The sequence below is a fragment of the Saimiri boliviensis genome, chromosome 5 (genome assembly GCF_048565385.1).
Source record: "Saimiri boliviensis isolate mSaiBol1 chromosome 5, mSaiBol1.pri, whole genome shotgun sequence".
Classification (NCBI taxonomy): domain Eukaryota; kingdom Metazoa; phylum Chordata; class Mammalia; order Primates; family Cebidae; genus Saimiri; species Saimiri boliviensis.
The window spans coordinates 79653784-79668626 of NC_133453.1; the positions used below are offsets into that span (position 1 = coordinate 79653784).

Consider the following 14843-nt stretch of genomic DNA (forward strand, 5'->3'; position numbering starts at 1 on the left):
GTGACTTCAGGTTAAGGATTAAAACACAGGGAACTTCATTATCAGGTCAATTAAAGATTGAAACTGGCCTGTTTGGGAAATTAGGCAGTTCCCTTTTCTGATTTCTCAAAAGGTCAGATAAGAACTCCATTTCAGTATGGTGACCTGGAACTTTGGCATGGGTGACTCCATTTTGATTTTTGACTCCTAGATCAGGAGTTTCGTCCAAAACAGTGACTTCCTATAATGTTTGTTTAAAAGAGCAAAGGATAGTTTGAGGGAGAGATCAGTTGAGAAACACTTTTCAAATGGTGAAGTCTTAAGTATATTTATGGCCTAAAGTAAAGAGCGGGAAAGAGAAGAGATAGATCTTCCTGGGGCTCTCAAAATTGGTGACACTGTTCCTTGTGTATTGCTCAGAGTGCTTTTTCTAATTACTTTTTACTAGAAGCAAACTGTTCAGGATTTGTTAAAGAATTCATTGTTCTTTAGAAAGACAGACCAAAGTAGCAATTACATCATTATCTGGCATATAACTGAAACACAGCTTCTCACCAATTAGGTGAGAGTTACAGGGGATCACAGCAGCTGACATGTGATAGGTACTCACAAAATATTACTTAATGGACAGTAGGTTGAAAGAATATAGCAAAGAGAAAGGAAAGAGCTCCAGACCTAAGTAGTAATAGTTAATACTTAACAGGGCTTGGCCAGGTGTCAGATATGTTTCAGGTTCTCGATATACATTAACTCATTCAATCCTCACAGCAACCCTAAAAGGTACCATAATTTAATTCCCATTGTACAGATGATCACAGTGAGGTGCAAGGGAGATACATAACTTACCTAAGATGAAACAGCTAAGAAATATCAGAGCTAGAATTCAGACCCAGGAAGCCTGGCTATGAAGACCTTTCCCCTTTCCCTAAACAGCTATACCATTCTAACTCATTGAGTAGCTAGCCAGGTGGTATTAGTAATGCTGATCCCTCCTTCAGGAATCTGAGCTTCAGAATGCAGAGTTCTGTGCAACTTGAAGAGATTATACTGGGTTAAGACTTCAGATTTCAGGGTGCAATAGAATCACCTGGAGAGTTTGTTAGAACACATATATCTAGGGCCCAGAGATTCTGATTCAGTGGATTTTTGGTGAGGCCCCTAAAATTAGCAAGTTTCCAGGTAATGCTGATGATGCTGGTCTGGGGACCACACTTTGAGAATTATCTAATTAGAGGCCTAGCCTTCTCAACACCTGTAACCAACCTACTAAAATAGAAAAAGCTAGTACTTACTTCAGCTGTAATTGATAATAAGCAGAGTTTGGTCAGCCAGGTATCAACTTCATTTCACTCTCCTTACCATTTGGATCAGAAATTTATGAAAAGTTGCTTAGGGGTTATCCAATGCAAACCCCTGTTTCTCAGGTGTGAGGCAGCAGGCCCAGATCAATGAATGACCTGTCAGGGTCAGACCACATTTTTGTGGAAACTGGTGATGGATTCCTTATCCTCCTTCCCACTGTATGTATGTACCTCCACTGTACCTTGTTGCCTTGAGAGGGATGTGTCTTGGTGCCTTTAGCCTCCTGTGGGTGTTGTGTGTGTGTCGGGGGTTTGGGGGTGGTGTTAATGCATTCATATGCTTCCTAGAGTTACTTTTTATGGAAGAAACAAGATTGTAAATCATGGGGGTCATGTTGTATAGCAAACACACTGCTATCCCACTGCTGGAAGCTTCTGGATTTACAAGTGTAGGGCCTCAGTGGTAACAATGAACCTTTAGACAGTGTTCTTGCAAACCCACCCTATTTTGTTTTTACCAAATGTCAGAATCTCTGTTGCTATTTATGCCATAGAAAAATGGCTGAAGAAGCAGGATGTGCCACTCAGAGGATCAATAAGACCTGTGCCCTTGATTATAGCTCTGCCACAGTCACCTCTAGATCTTGTTCCTGTCTGAAATGAGGACATTAGACAAGATGATCTCTAAAGGCCCTTCCAGCTTATAGGGTCATGAGTATAACATCTGATATGTAACTGGCTGTAGGAGACCTTTTGGAAAGTCTCCCAAGTAGAGCCTGGAATACACTTGACACAGCCTACATTGGAATTCCCCTCTTATTGGGAATATATGGTAGTACATAGGAAACTCTGAGTATATTTTGAACCAGTTGTCTCAAAACTTTCATATCTCATTCAGGGAACAGCTTGCAGGTTCTTTGTCTAAAATTATGCATACTCTACAAGCATATGTGTATAATGATTATAGGCATATATATACACACATATGCATATATAATGTATATCTAATGTGAATTATATATTCAATTCTTTATTAAAATGTTAAGGAGAAGCTTGGACTTAGTTTCCCAAATAAGATACTCACTTGGGCTCAATATCTTGGCCATTTAAGCAGCATGTCTATGCACGCACATACGCATACAGTGGTTTCTATCCAGGCTGTGGGCAAACCCTCTGTAGTCTGCCACTATGTTCAGATGAGCTTTGTCTTTCATTAGCTCAGTGTTCACAACCTGTGCACACTGAGATTTGTATTTCAGACAGAGGGCAGGCAGGGACATGGGCAAAAACACAGCATTGTAATTGATAGGGATAAAAGGAGAGTAGAAAATAAGAAAAAGTGGAAGCTTTAACCAGCCTGAGTAATTTCGTGTGTTATAATTTCAGTTTTATTGTGATCAAAATATGGTCTAAAGGAGTGATGGCAGTCTCCATTTGGGCATATCCTAAGAGTATGCAAATTGACTTGCAGTATTCGTAGCATTCTAAGTAATAGAAAACATTATGTCCTTTCTTTGTGATCACTGATGTATCTTTTTATCAACAGAAAATGGTTGTGAAGATAATTGGGAAAAGAATGAGCAGGTTGGAAGTTGCTACCAATTTAATACTCAGGCGGCTCTTTCTTGGAAAGAAGCTTATGTTTCATGTCAGAACCAAGGAGCTGATTTACTGAGCATCAACAGTGCTGCTGAATTAACTTTCCTTAAAGGTAGATTTTACTTGCATGTGATAGAGCAAAGTGGCTAAAATTGTAAAGGTGCTTCTTCTGTTTTCATATCCAGATGTGTTTCTTTCTATGTATCTTTTCTGGCCTCTCTTGGGATTTAAACTTCAACACTGAAACCCATAAGCAAAAAAGTACTGAATGTAATCATATTTCACCATTGAGAAATGCATCTTGTGATGGAAACTGAAGAGAGACTGATGTTCAGAAAACAAGGTTGGATAGCAAGATTAAACTGCTACCCTAATCCTAAATGAAAGGATTTTTTTTAAAGTGAACAATTAAACTCTTTGAACATTGAAAAGTAGAGAATTCATGGAAGGGAAGGAAGATGGTTAAGTTATACTAGATGGCCTCAGTAAAAGTTCTCGCATTTAGTGAAAGGGTACAGTCCTCAGGGGCAAGGAGTGTTTTACTAAATCTTAAAGTGAATTTAATAACATGGACACAGAGTGGATAGGACTTTGTTTTGTTTGGGGGATGGTAGTGGTAATTTTTAAATTTTTAATTATGAAAACAAATTAATAAATAAGAATAGATAAAAATTTTAAAAGACCATTTATCCTTTCTTAAGAATTTAAGGATCACCTTGTTAATTTCAGTAGCAAACCCTATTGGAACTTTGATTGGAATTGTATCGAATTATAGATTCATTAAAAAGAATTGGCTGGCTGTGGTGGCTCATACCTGCAATGCCAGCACTTTGAAAGGTAAAGGCAGAAGGATTATTTGAAGCCAGGAGTTTGAAACCAGTCTGAGCAGCAAAGTGAGACCTCATCTCTACAAAAAAAAAATTTTTTTTAATTGGCTGTTGGCATGTGCCTGTAGTCCCAGCTACTCTGGAGGCTGAGGTAGAAGGATCACTTGAGCCTAGGAGTTTGAGGCTACAGAGAGCTATGATGGCATCACTGCACTCCAGCCTGAGTGACAGAGTGAGACCTTGTCTTAAAAAAAATAAATAAATAAAAGGTATTGCTATTTCAATATTGTCTTCTCAACCATGAAAATTATATGCCTTTCTATTTATTTAGGACTTCTTTTATGTACTCAGTAAAATTCTGTAATACTTTCCAGAGTCTTTTATATCTTTTGAAGAAACCACGTAAACACAAATTTTATTATATTTAAAAATCAAGAAACCTAAGTTACTGAGTCCCTAATTATTTATTCTTTGGACGAAAGACAAAAAATAGTAATATATGATGATGAAGTACCAGACAGACTACTTTGTATACTTTTTATACATGATCTCATTTAATCCCATCTAACTACCATATGAGGTGGACATTATTGTTATGCCATTTTGCAGATGAGAAATTCAAGGCTCAGAGAAGAAATATAATTTGTCCAAAGTCACCCACAAGTATTTAGCAGACCCTAAATTTGAACATTCAGTTTGACTTGAAAACAAATTGTATCTGACATATAAATAGATTCACCTTTTATAAGACTGTAAGTTCTTTGCAAGCACAAATGGGTCTCATGGGTTGTTTTTACTTTTGCACAAAGCTTTATTGCTATATATTAAACAAACACATATTGTCTAATTCAGATGCATCCTGTCACACTATTTTATAATAACTGGAACTATTTAATACTTACTACAAAGAAGCCCTGCTTTCTCCAGATAAATTCATTAATCATTACTACAGCCTCATTAAACAAATGTTTTATCACTAGATAAGGAAATTGGTACTTAGAAGTAATATACCCAACATCATACAGCTAAGAAGTATCAGATTGGGATTTGAATATCAACATATAGAATTTCAGAATTCTTTTTATTTACTTATTTATTGGAAACAGAAACAGAATCTTGATCTGTTGTCCAGGCTGGAGTGCGGTGGATATTCACAGGTGTGATCAGAGCACACTACAGCCTTGAACTCCTGGGCTCAAGCGATTCTCCCACCTCAGTCTTCCAAGTAGCTAGGTCTACAGGAGCACAGGACCATGCTCAGCTTACTTTTTATACTACTACTTACCCCTCTTATGTATCTTTCTTTATCTCATTTTATTAATAAAAGACCACAGGTCTTTTGTCATTCTTTTTGGTTACAGCTTCATTCAGACCTCCTTTCTTACTCATAGCTTTACCCTTTTCCTGTATTGTCTGGCACTTGAATATTCAGATCTTTAGAATGAAAATCTGCCAAATAAGCCAAATGGGCTACTGTATGGCATTGGAATTCTATTCCAGACCTCACTGAAGCCTTACAAAAAAATATTGTCGAGAATGGAAAGTGCCAATAAATTTAAGTTTCCTAGAATATTAACATTTGGAAAGTGATGATTTCAATGGAGGAGAAAAGTGCCAAAGTGTGACAATCAACATCCTACCAAACAATCTAATGACACATTTAGAGGAACAAATGTTGCATGATTCTTTATGCATTAGTTTTCTTTAATAACTCATGAAAGTAAGGTAACACGGTAAAGGATCTTAAAGGATCTTTTTTTTTTTTTTTTTTTTTTTTTTTTTTTTTTTTTGAGACGGAGTTTCACTCTTGTTACCTAGGCTGGAGTGCAATGGCGTGATCTTGGCTCACCGCAACCTCCGCTTCCTGGGTTCAGGCAATTCTCCTGCCTCAGCCTCCTGAGTAGCTGGGATTACAGGCACGCGCCACCATGCCCAGTAATTTTTTGTATTTTTAGTAGAGACGGGGTTTCACCTTGTTGACCAGGATGGTCTCGATCTCTTGACCTCGTGATCCACCCACCTCGGCCTCCCAAAGTGCTGGGATTACAGGCTTGAGCCACCGCGCCCGGCCCCACGGTAAAGGATCTTATTGTACCCTACTCCTGGCCAGACATGCCCCACATTTAATATATATCATAAATTTTAAAAGTATATCTGTTTCTAATGTTTCAAGTTCCTCTTCCAGTATGAAAGCTTCTTAAGCATATCAATATGCCTAATTATAACTGTTAGTTTCCCAAAACCCAAGAAAACTGTGTTTTAACCTCTAAAACTCACAGTATCCAAATCTGGAAAATAAATTTTTATTAAGTACCCCTTTACTGAAAACTACCATATGTAAATATTGATTTAGGAGTAATGACTTCCTAAGCAGTATTGAAAATCCTTACCATCATTTACGCATTCCCTTTTCAATATACATGAACCTAAACCAGCTTGATTGCATCCACTTTTTTGTGGGCATATGTACATTGAGTCACATATCAGAAATTGGCCTCACTACCTAAATTATATCTGCTTTCTATCTTTTTTTTTTTTTTTTTTTTGAGACAGAGTCTCACTCTGTCACCCAGGATGGAGTGCAGTGGCATGATCTTGACTTGCTATAACCTCCGTCTCCCGAGTTCAAGCAATTCTCCTGCCTCAGCCTCCCAAGTAGCTGGGATTACAGACATGTGCCACCATGCTCAGCTAAATTTTGTATTTTTAGTACAGACAGGATTTCACCATGTTGGTCAGGCTGGTCTCAAACTCTTGACCTCAGGTGATCCACCCGCCTTCTGTCTTTCTTAATTGCTGATGGCATCTGGTCATCAAGTAATAAATTTGAATGATCTGTCTCCACTATAGTGTGAGTGTGTGTGTGTGTGTGTGTGTGTATGTGTGTGTGCATGCGAGTCTCATTCTGTATCTCCAGTCTATACATACATATACATACATAAACAGCTCCTATACATATTTCTAACCCAGTCCCAGAAAAACGATCATTTGAGGGATCCATGTCTGAATCCGTCTACTAAATTGAAATTCTCATGAGGGCAGGGACTTTTTCATTTTGGTTTTTATATCCCTAGAACCTGGCAAATTATGTATATGCATAATGAATTTAAATTGTCTCTTTGGAATACAGTCAGATCTTCAAAATCTAGAAGTACAATGGAAACTGCTTTTGATAAGTCTTCTATATTAATAAAAGAGGATTAAAAATAGATAGTGAGACAGCTACTCTGAGATGCTTATGTTCTTACCTTAGATGAAAGGGAATTTGACAAGCTAATAGGAAAGCAGAATTGAATTCACTTATTAGCCTTTGGGTTTCTCAGGAGTCTGAAGTTTCTTGTCTATCAGCATTGCCTGGCTTTGATGCATAGATAGCCTCCTACAGGGATTGCTGCCTTATAATCAAGGTCTGAAGATTTGTTTGTTATTAGTAGAAATGTTAAGTCTAATTTAGATAATAACTTAGGCAACTTTGTCCCTTTTTAAAATTTTTATTTCTTACAGAAAAAGAAGGCATTGCTAGAATTTTCTGGATTGGTTTAAATCAACTGTACTCTGCTAGAGGCTGGGAATGGTCAGACCACAAACCATTAAACTTTCTCAACTGGGACCCAGGTAACTGTTCTTTCCCCATCCTCTCTGCACAGAACAAATCTTCAAGAAAGCAAAAGCTTCTCACTTGCCAATAGCTTAGAAAAGTTTCAAAATCTTGGCAACTCTTATTATGGTTACCTCTCAGAAGAATCTTTTCTTCCTAAACCATTCTTTGTCTGAGAACTGTTCACTAAGAAAATAAATTTTTTTTAAAAAACCATTCTTAATTATGGTACTGTTATAGCCAAGCTGAACCACACCATGGGCAACTGAGCCTCTGAACCTTTAGACCTCTATAACCACCCTGCATTTTTATGGAAGAGCAAAATGAGTTCCACCACATGGCCTAGGAGCCATTCTGTGTCCCTAAAGGACTTGGCATGTCTATGACTCACCCATGCTGTATTTCATCTACAACTTAACTCTATCCCCTCATTTTCAAACTCTTGGGGTCTCCCCACTATAGCACCAAAGTACTAACAACATAATGGTTGTATTTTATAATACAATAAATACCTCCAAGAAAGTCTTGTAGGGAGTAAAACAAACAAAATGCCACAGAGTCTGAAGACTTTCTCCCCAAATGAAGGGTTAGACGACTTTGAAAAATAAAATAAAATCTTAGGCAAATATAGAACCTAAAGTTAACACTAATTTCAGTACAAAACTGCTCTGCACGCATATCGGAAAACTGAGTTAGTCACTTTAGTTAATTTAGGTTGCTAAACTTCCTTATCAGTAAATGAAGTAATACTTTTATTATTTCAGTAAATAGAATCTTTAAAGATAATCTTTAACTCAAGGACTTAATGGCTTGACAATGATAAATTAATATTTTTACTTTATGGAGTAGCAAATTAAGAGCTACTAATCATAGAATATGACCTGGAAGTCATTTGGGGAAAAAAGTTTTGTTTTGTTTTGGTTTTTAAAATTATAATATATCATAGTGTTTTCCTCTTAGATCCTATATTTTAGAAGAAAGACATATTTAAGCACATAATTTTTTATTGAGGCTTACACATTTTAAGTATACTATGAGTTCCCATAAAAGCATAAAATTAGGAATACAAATTATTCTTTCTGACCACCATCCTGGCCCTAATTTTCTCATTCTAATGCTTTGAAAAATGTTCCATTTTAAGATAGGCCCAGTGCACCTACCATAGGTGGATCCAGCTGTGCAAGAATGGATGCCGAGTCTGGTCTGTGGCAAAGCTTTTCCTGTGAAGCTCAACTGCCCTATGTCTGCAGGAAACCATTAAATAATACAGCGGAGTTAACAGGTATCTTCCTCACTCACTCATTCAAATAGGCCTTAAAATCATAGTTTTGTGGAAAAAAAAGTAAATCATTTGCAACAACCATTTCCACCCTTCCTTCTCCTGATACTGACAGTATAGAAAAGTACTTGACTTTTGACTCTATGGTTAGATATTATCAACCATATATGAATAAAGCTTTGGTTGAGGTAATGAAGAATATTAAATAAAAATATGTATGTGCCCAGGAGAAGGCAGAGATATTCGAGATAGGAAATATACTTCTGTTCGTGTATGGCTCTTTTTTATCCAGAGCAGTGGTTCTCCAAGGGTGGTCTCCAGACCAAGAACATCAGCATCACCTCTGCTTGTTAGAAATGCAAGCTCCCAGGACCCACTCGGGATTTGCTACATCAGAAACTCCCAGGATAGGGTCCAGCAATCTGTGTTGTTTGTTTTTTTGTTTTTTGTTTTTTGTTTTTTTGAGATGGAGTCTCCTTCTGTTGCCCAGGCTGGAGTGCAGTGGTACAGTCTCAGCTCACAGCAACATCCGCCTCCTGGGTTCAAGGGATTCTCCTTCCTTAGCCTCCTGAGTAGCTGGGATTACAGGCATGCACCACCACACCTGGCTAATTTTTGTATCTTTAATAGAGACAGGGTTTCACCATGTTATACAGGCTGGTCTCGAACTCCTGACCTTGTGATCCTCCCGCCTTGGCCTCCCAAAGTGCTGGCATTACAGGCATTAGCCATTGCACCCAGCCAGCAATCTGTGTTTTAAGAAGCTCTCCATGTGGTCCTAATGCATGGTCAAGTCTGAGAACCACTGCTGTGCATGCCTCCATAATGAGGCAAAACCTGTGGACTCAGGAGTAATCCCAGTCTGCTGCGCTCCACAGCACCTGGCCCTCTTCTATCTTTCTCTGCCAGGCAGGTCTTTGCATCGAAAAATCAAGTAAAAAGGAGAGGTGCAGAAGGACAAAATATGTACAATGAGGGGGATTTTCCAGGGAGCTTGAGGATAAAAGAGAAAGAAGAACAGCTGAAGTTTTTGAGGAGTAGAAAAGTTTGAGGCGTTTTTGAAAGAATGGAGAAGAGGAGTGCCTTGACTGTCAAGCATAGGGCCTGATGTATACCTGGTATTTAATTACATCCTCACCAAGTGAGAGAAACTAATACTGAAAACTGGAGGGGTGTATTAGTCCATTTTCATGCTACTGATAAAGACATACCCAAGACTGGAAAGAAAAAGAGGTTTAATGGACTTACAGTTTTACATGGCTGGGAAGGCCTCACAATCATGGCAGAAGGCAAAGATGAGCAAGTCATGTCTCCCATGGATGGTGGCGGGCAAAGAGAAAGAGAGCTTGTGCAGGGAAACTCCCCCTTATAAAACCATCAGATCTTGTGAAACTTATTCACTATCATGAGAACAGCACGGGAGAGACATGCCCCCATGATTCAATTACCTTTCACCAGGACCCTCCCACAATACATGGGAATTTAAGGTGAGATTTGGGTGGGGACACAGCTAGACCTATCAAGGGGAAAGGATTGATCGTGATTGGTTTGTTGTTTGCACAACTCATCATATTCTGGCCTCCAGAGGAAGTATTGACTGGCTTCTAAAGTTGTTTTAGCTAGCACTGACCAGTCCCATGGGGTCATATGGAAGCTGTCTGCTATGGCCTCAATTAATCTTTTTGTAAATGGGCTAGTGGCTCTGTATTCTCTAATGCTTTTTGTTGTCTCTTTATAAGTGTCTAAAGTAATGGGTTCATATACCTGATTGCCTTGTTGATCTTGCATCACTGGGCAAGCCAAGACCTCCCCTTCTAATGCCAATTGCCTAAGACAGAGTCCCAGTCTTTTTTCCAGTTTATAGTGGGAGGGGGCTCAGAGAAAATCTCTGCCTCCTCTGTGGCACCTTTAGCTGATAACAGCGGGGCTGAGGGAGGAGAAGGAGGTGGTAAGGTAGATGATGGTTCTTCCTCCTTTCCCTTTTTTGGCTCTTGTGTAGAGTGGGGCCAAAGCAGCCTTAACTAAGGCCTGTAATGTTAAAGATGTTACTGGGACCCATTGCCCTTGTTCATGATGTCATTTAAGATTTCTTCTCACTTGCTCCCAGAGTTCTAGGTCTAGTATGCCTTCTTCTGGGAGTCATGGGTTATGGAAAACTACAGTTTGCATTAGGTCCCTTAATTGGGCCTTTGAGATCGAGGCTCTGCTAGCTTTAAGCAGCTGTTTCAATACTTTTATATACTGTTACTGTTGAGCTGATAACTGTTGTCCCATGATAAAGCCCTAGCTTGAAAACCCCCTTGAACTTGGAAATCCCCAGTGGGCACCCATTACTTATTGTGCAGTCATTTCACTTTCATTTTCGAGGGTTTGTCACAATCTGTTGCAGCACTCCTCACACAGGGCACTACCTGCTGGGTCCATCCCGCAGACCCTGGCCAACAACAGATAAAAGGAGTACGCAGACACAAGTATGCAGTGTAAGAGTAGTTAGGTGACTGCCTGGCTCTAGTAGCCAGAGAGCAGCCCCGAGAAACTGGAGCTGCTTGCTTTTATTCAGTGCAGGCACAATGACGAAAATCTGGAGGAAACACAACCTCTAGGTAATTAGCATTTATTGTTCCCCTTTCAGGGAACTGCTCTCGGGGATGATCAAAGGTCAGTTCCTGGTCAATATAAATAAACAAGCCTGTTTAAGATAAATTCCCCCACATTCCCTTGTACCTACTCCTTGCCCTCTGCCTCAGAGTTATAGAACAGCTGCCTTCAGCTGTGCTCCCCTGGGGCTCTGCGTCCTTTCTCTGTAGCTTTTCCCACCACTATGACCAATCTCCAACAAAGGATGATTTTTCAGTGTCCTGCTTTAAGAAACTATGAGTGAAGGGAATAAATCATCCAAATGTCTTGTCATCTAAAAAGGAGCATAGAGCAATTTAAAAGGAAAAACTAGATATAGAATAAAGATTGTAAGGGGATATTTTAAGATAATAGGGGAAATGAACATTTATCTTCCATGTTGATTTAAACAAAATTTAGTCCATACAACAAAAGGCATAATAGAAAATCCAGCACAAATGAAAATAAACTAGAGCAACTGATGATAGATTAAGTAAATATCTCACAGTAGCAATTATTAAGTAAATCATGATGTTTCCACATGATTGAATAATATGCATTTACTAAAATAACTGTGCCAGCAGGAAAATACAAAGAACAAAACCAAATGATATGCCTACTTATCATTTTAATCTTGTAAAAATATGTATTCATTGAGACCAAAATTAGAATATGAAAATAATTGCATTAAGTTCCATTATGGGTGATATTTTTCCTCTGTTCTTTTATCATAATTATAGAATATAACAATAATACATGCTATTTCACAATATTAAAGTTAATTGAGTTATCTTCCAAGTGTAAGAGGCTAGCTGAATCTGAATCACTTTAAAAAACAAACCGTCAGTAAAAAAAAACAAACTGTCCACATTTTTAAGATGCTGCGTTTTCTCACAACAGATATTCCAAATGGTTCTGAATCAGTGAAGTCTGAGTAACCAACTCACTTTCTGGTAGAAGTATTCTGTAGGGTTTTATACTTCATTCTTTTTTCTAATCTGGAAAGATTAGACCTTCACTTGTGAGCTTTATCATGGTCAAAACAGAATCACTAATTCCATAAGGACGATCTGTCTAGCAGAGGGGAGGAAAGAAGTCCACGGGTAACCTTTGCCCTTTCCCTCCATTGCTGCCATCTCTTGGATGCAAAGTGTGTAAATGTCTTATTCTGTCCTTTAAATCTCTGCCTGTCCTTTGTTCAACAGTGAGCATTAATCTACATCCTCTTGCTAAGCTGACCGTGCAAGAAAAGGAGGCTTGCCTTCTTATAATCTTCTCAAGGACAGAGACTGCAGGGAAACCTAACAAGTTCCATACCCAGGAAAAGATTTGTCAGAAACTGACTGAAGGCACATTTTTCTACTGTCTACTTGGACTAAGGGCAATCTTCCCTTGATTGTGTCCAAACCTTTTAATAGTCTGTGCTCAGCCATATAGCACATTGATATCACGTTAAAAAGTCACATCATTTTCTGAATCCCAGTGGGAATTCCTATGATGCCACGTATACCTCATTTATGTGGTAGGCACCACATAAATTCATGTCACTGTAACATCTGAGATCACATTCCCCAGTTTTCCAGAAGACTCATTATTCAAGAAAAAAGAATTTGCAGTGTTATTGATTCAAAATAGATGTATTTTTACTGGAATATAAATAGCTGTTTTTCCCCTCAGATGTCTGGACATACTCAGATACCCGCTGTGATGCAGGCTGGCTGCCAAATAATGGATTTTGCTATCTGCTGGTAAATGAAAGTAATTCCTGGGATAAGGCACATACGAAATGCAAAGCCTTCAGTAGTGACCTAATCAGCATTCATTCTCTAGCGGATGTGGAGGTGGTTGTCACAAAACTCCATAATGAGGGTAAGTTTTTAAAAATATCTTATTTGAGAGGCTGAAGACATTTTAAAGCATCCCTGGCTTTAGACTCTTGGTGGGAATGAAAGGCTTACAGACTGATCTCACAGGTCAGCACTGTCAGATAGGATTGTCTATGGCAATAGAACTGCTCTACAATCGGCACTGTCTAGTATGGCGGCCACAAGCCACATGACGTTTTTGAGCACTTGGCATGTAGCTAGGGCAACTGAGGAACTGAATTATTACTTTTACTTCATTTTATTTTTATTGTTTTTCCCAGCTTCAGCCTTTCTGTTGTAGGATTTTTACTTCAATTTAATTAAGTGGCCACATGTGCCTAGTGGCAACCAATTTGACAGTACCACCACTGATTGAATGATTTCCCTCTTCTCATGAGCTAAATTCTATTTAAGTTACGACAAAAACTTAAGTGATAGTCACTTCACTTTTGTAATTATTTGAAAGCTAAAGACTGGTAAAGGAAAATATATTAGACCGACAGTATTATAATCTCTTCCTAGAATTCACTAATAATAGCTAGGAGTGGGAACCTACTCAGTGCCAGCCTGGTGCTCCTTGTTTCACTTGTGAAGGCAGCAGAGTCATACCAGGGCCACAGTGGACAGTATTTCTATTCAAATTGGGATAGGTATGATTGTATTTATAGAATTTCATTCATCCCGTAAAGCAGAGTTTATCTACACCAGATGTCAGGAACACCCAGCCTGCAGACGTTCTACCCATGCACTTTACTTGCACGAGTGACTTGAAAAGCTTTCATTACCCAACCCGCCTGCCTTATCAACATATCAATAATCAACTTAAGAGTGCTAAAAAGTCTCTTAAAACTCCATATCAGAATGTAAAAATTCCTATAACAATGTACATATTAAAGTATGAAATTGAATAAAAGCAAACAAATAAAACATTTTTCTTTTAGATGCCAAAGAAGAAATATGGACAGGCCTGAAGAACATAAATATACCAACTTTATTTCAGTGGTCAGATGGTACTGAAGTTACTCTAACATATTGGGATGAGAATGAGCCAAATGTTCCCTACAATAAGACGCCCAACTGTGTTTCCTACTTAGGAGAGGTAGGAAACTCCTCTGGTTTATTTATATTCTTACTGTTATACCTAATAATAATATTAAGATTTCTTTGGTTGGGATGTTTGTGTATAAGCTGGAAAGAAAATAAAAGGTAAGGGCCCTCTAGATCACGGGTACAGGACTACGAACGATTACCTGTTAAGAACTGGGCCGCACAGCAGGAGGTGAGCAGCGGGCAAGCAAACATCACTGCCTGAGCTCCATCTCCTGTCAGATTGGCAGCAGCATTAGAGTCTCATAGGACAGTGAACCCTTTTGTGAACTGCACATGCAAGGGACCTAGGTTGCAGGTTCCTGTGGAACAGTTTCATCCCAAAACTATCCTCCTCCCCACCTTCTATGGAAAAATTGTCTTCTACAAAACTGGTCCCTGGTGCCAAAGGTTGACAAAAAATAATCTAGAGTCTAGATTATCTTTCTGGTAGCTACTTTGAAAAGGTGAGTAAAAGCAATTACTAAATAATCAACTGACATCCTATCTGAGAGCATCTCTTTTGGTCTCAAACAGATACAGAGAATCCCTTTAGAACTCAGATTCTTGTGCCAGACTGATTCCAGCAACTTGCTTTCTCTCAGGACCAGGGCCTCAACTCACCTTTCTGTCATCAGTGTGATATTGGGCAGATAGCCACAACTTAACCTGAAGAATCCCATCTTCCAAATT

The 14843-nt window shown here is 38.7% G+C and overlaps 1 protein-coding gene across 3 annotated transcripts in view; it reads left to right on the plus strand.

The window, feature by feature from the left end:
* LOC101046877 (CD302 antigen) overlaps positions 1–14843 on the plus strand; it is a 180980-nt gene that overhangs the window by 52293 nt on the left and 113844 nt on the right. For all 3 annotated transcript variants that reach the window (XM_074399622.1, XM_003921945.3, XM_010329839.3), the window contains exons 4-8: positions 2827–2991; positions 7211–7321; positions 8446–8586; positions 12877–13068; positions 14006–14163. In XM_074399622.1, the coding sequence (XP_074255723.1) occupies positions 2827–2991; positions 7211–7321; positions 8446–8586; positions 12877–13068; positions 14006–14163 (767 nt within the window). The remainder of the gene's footprint in view (positions 1–2826; positions 2992–7210; positions 7322–8445; positions 8587–12876; positions 13069–14005; positions 14164–14843) is intronic.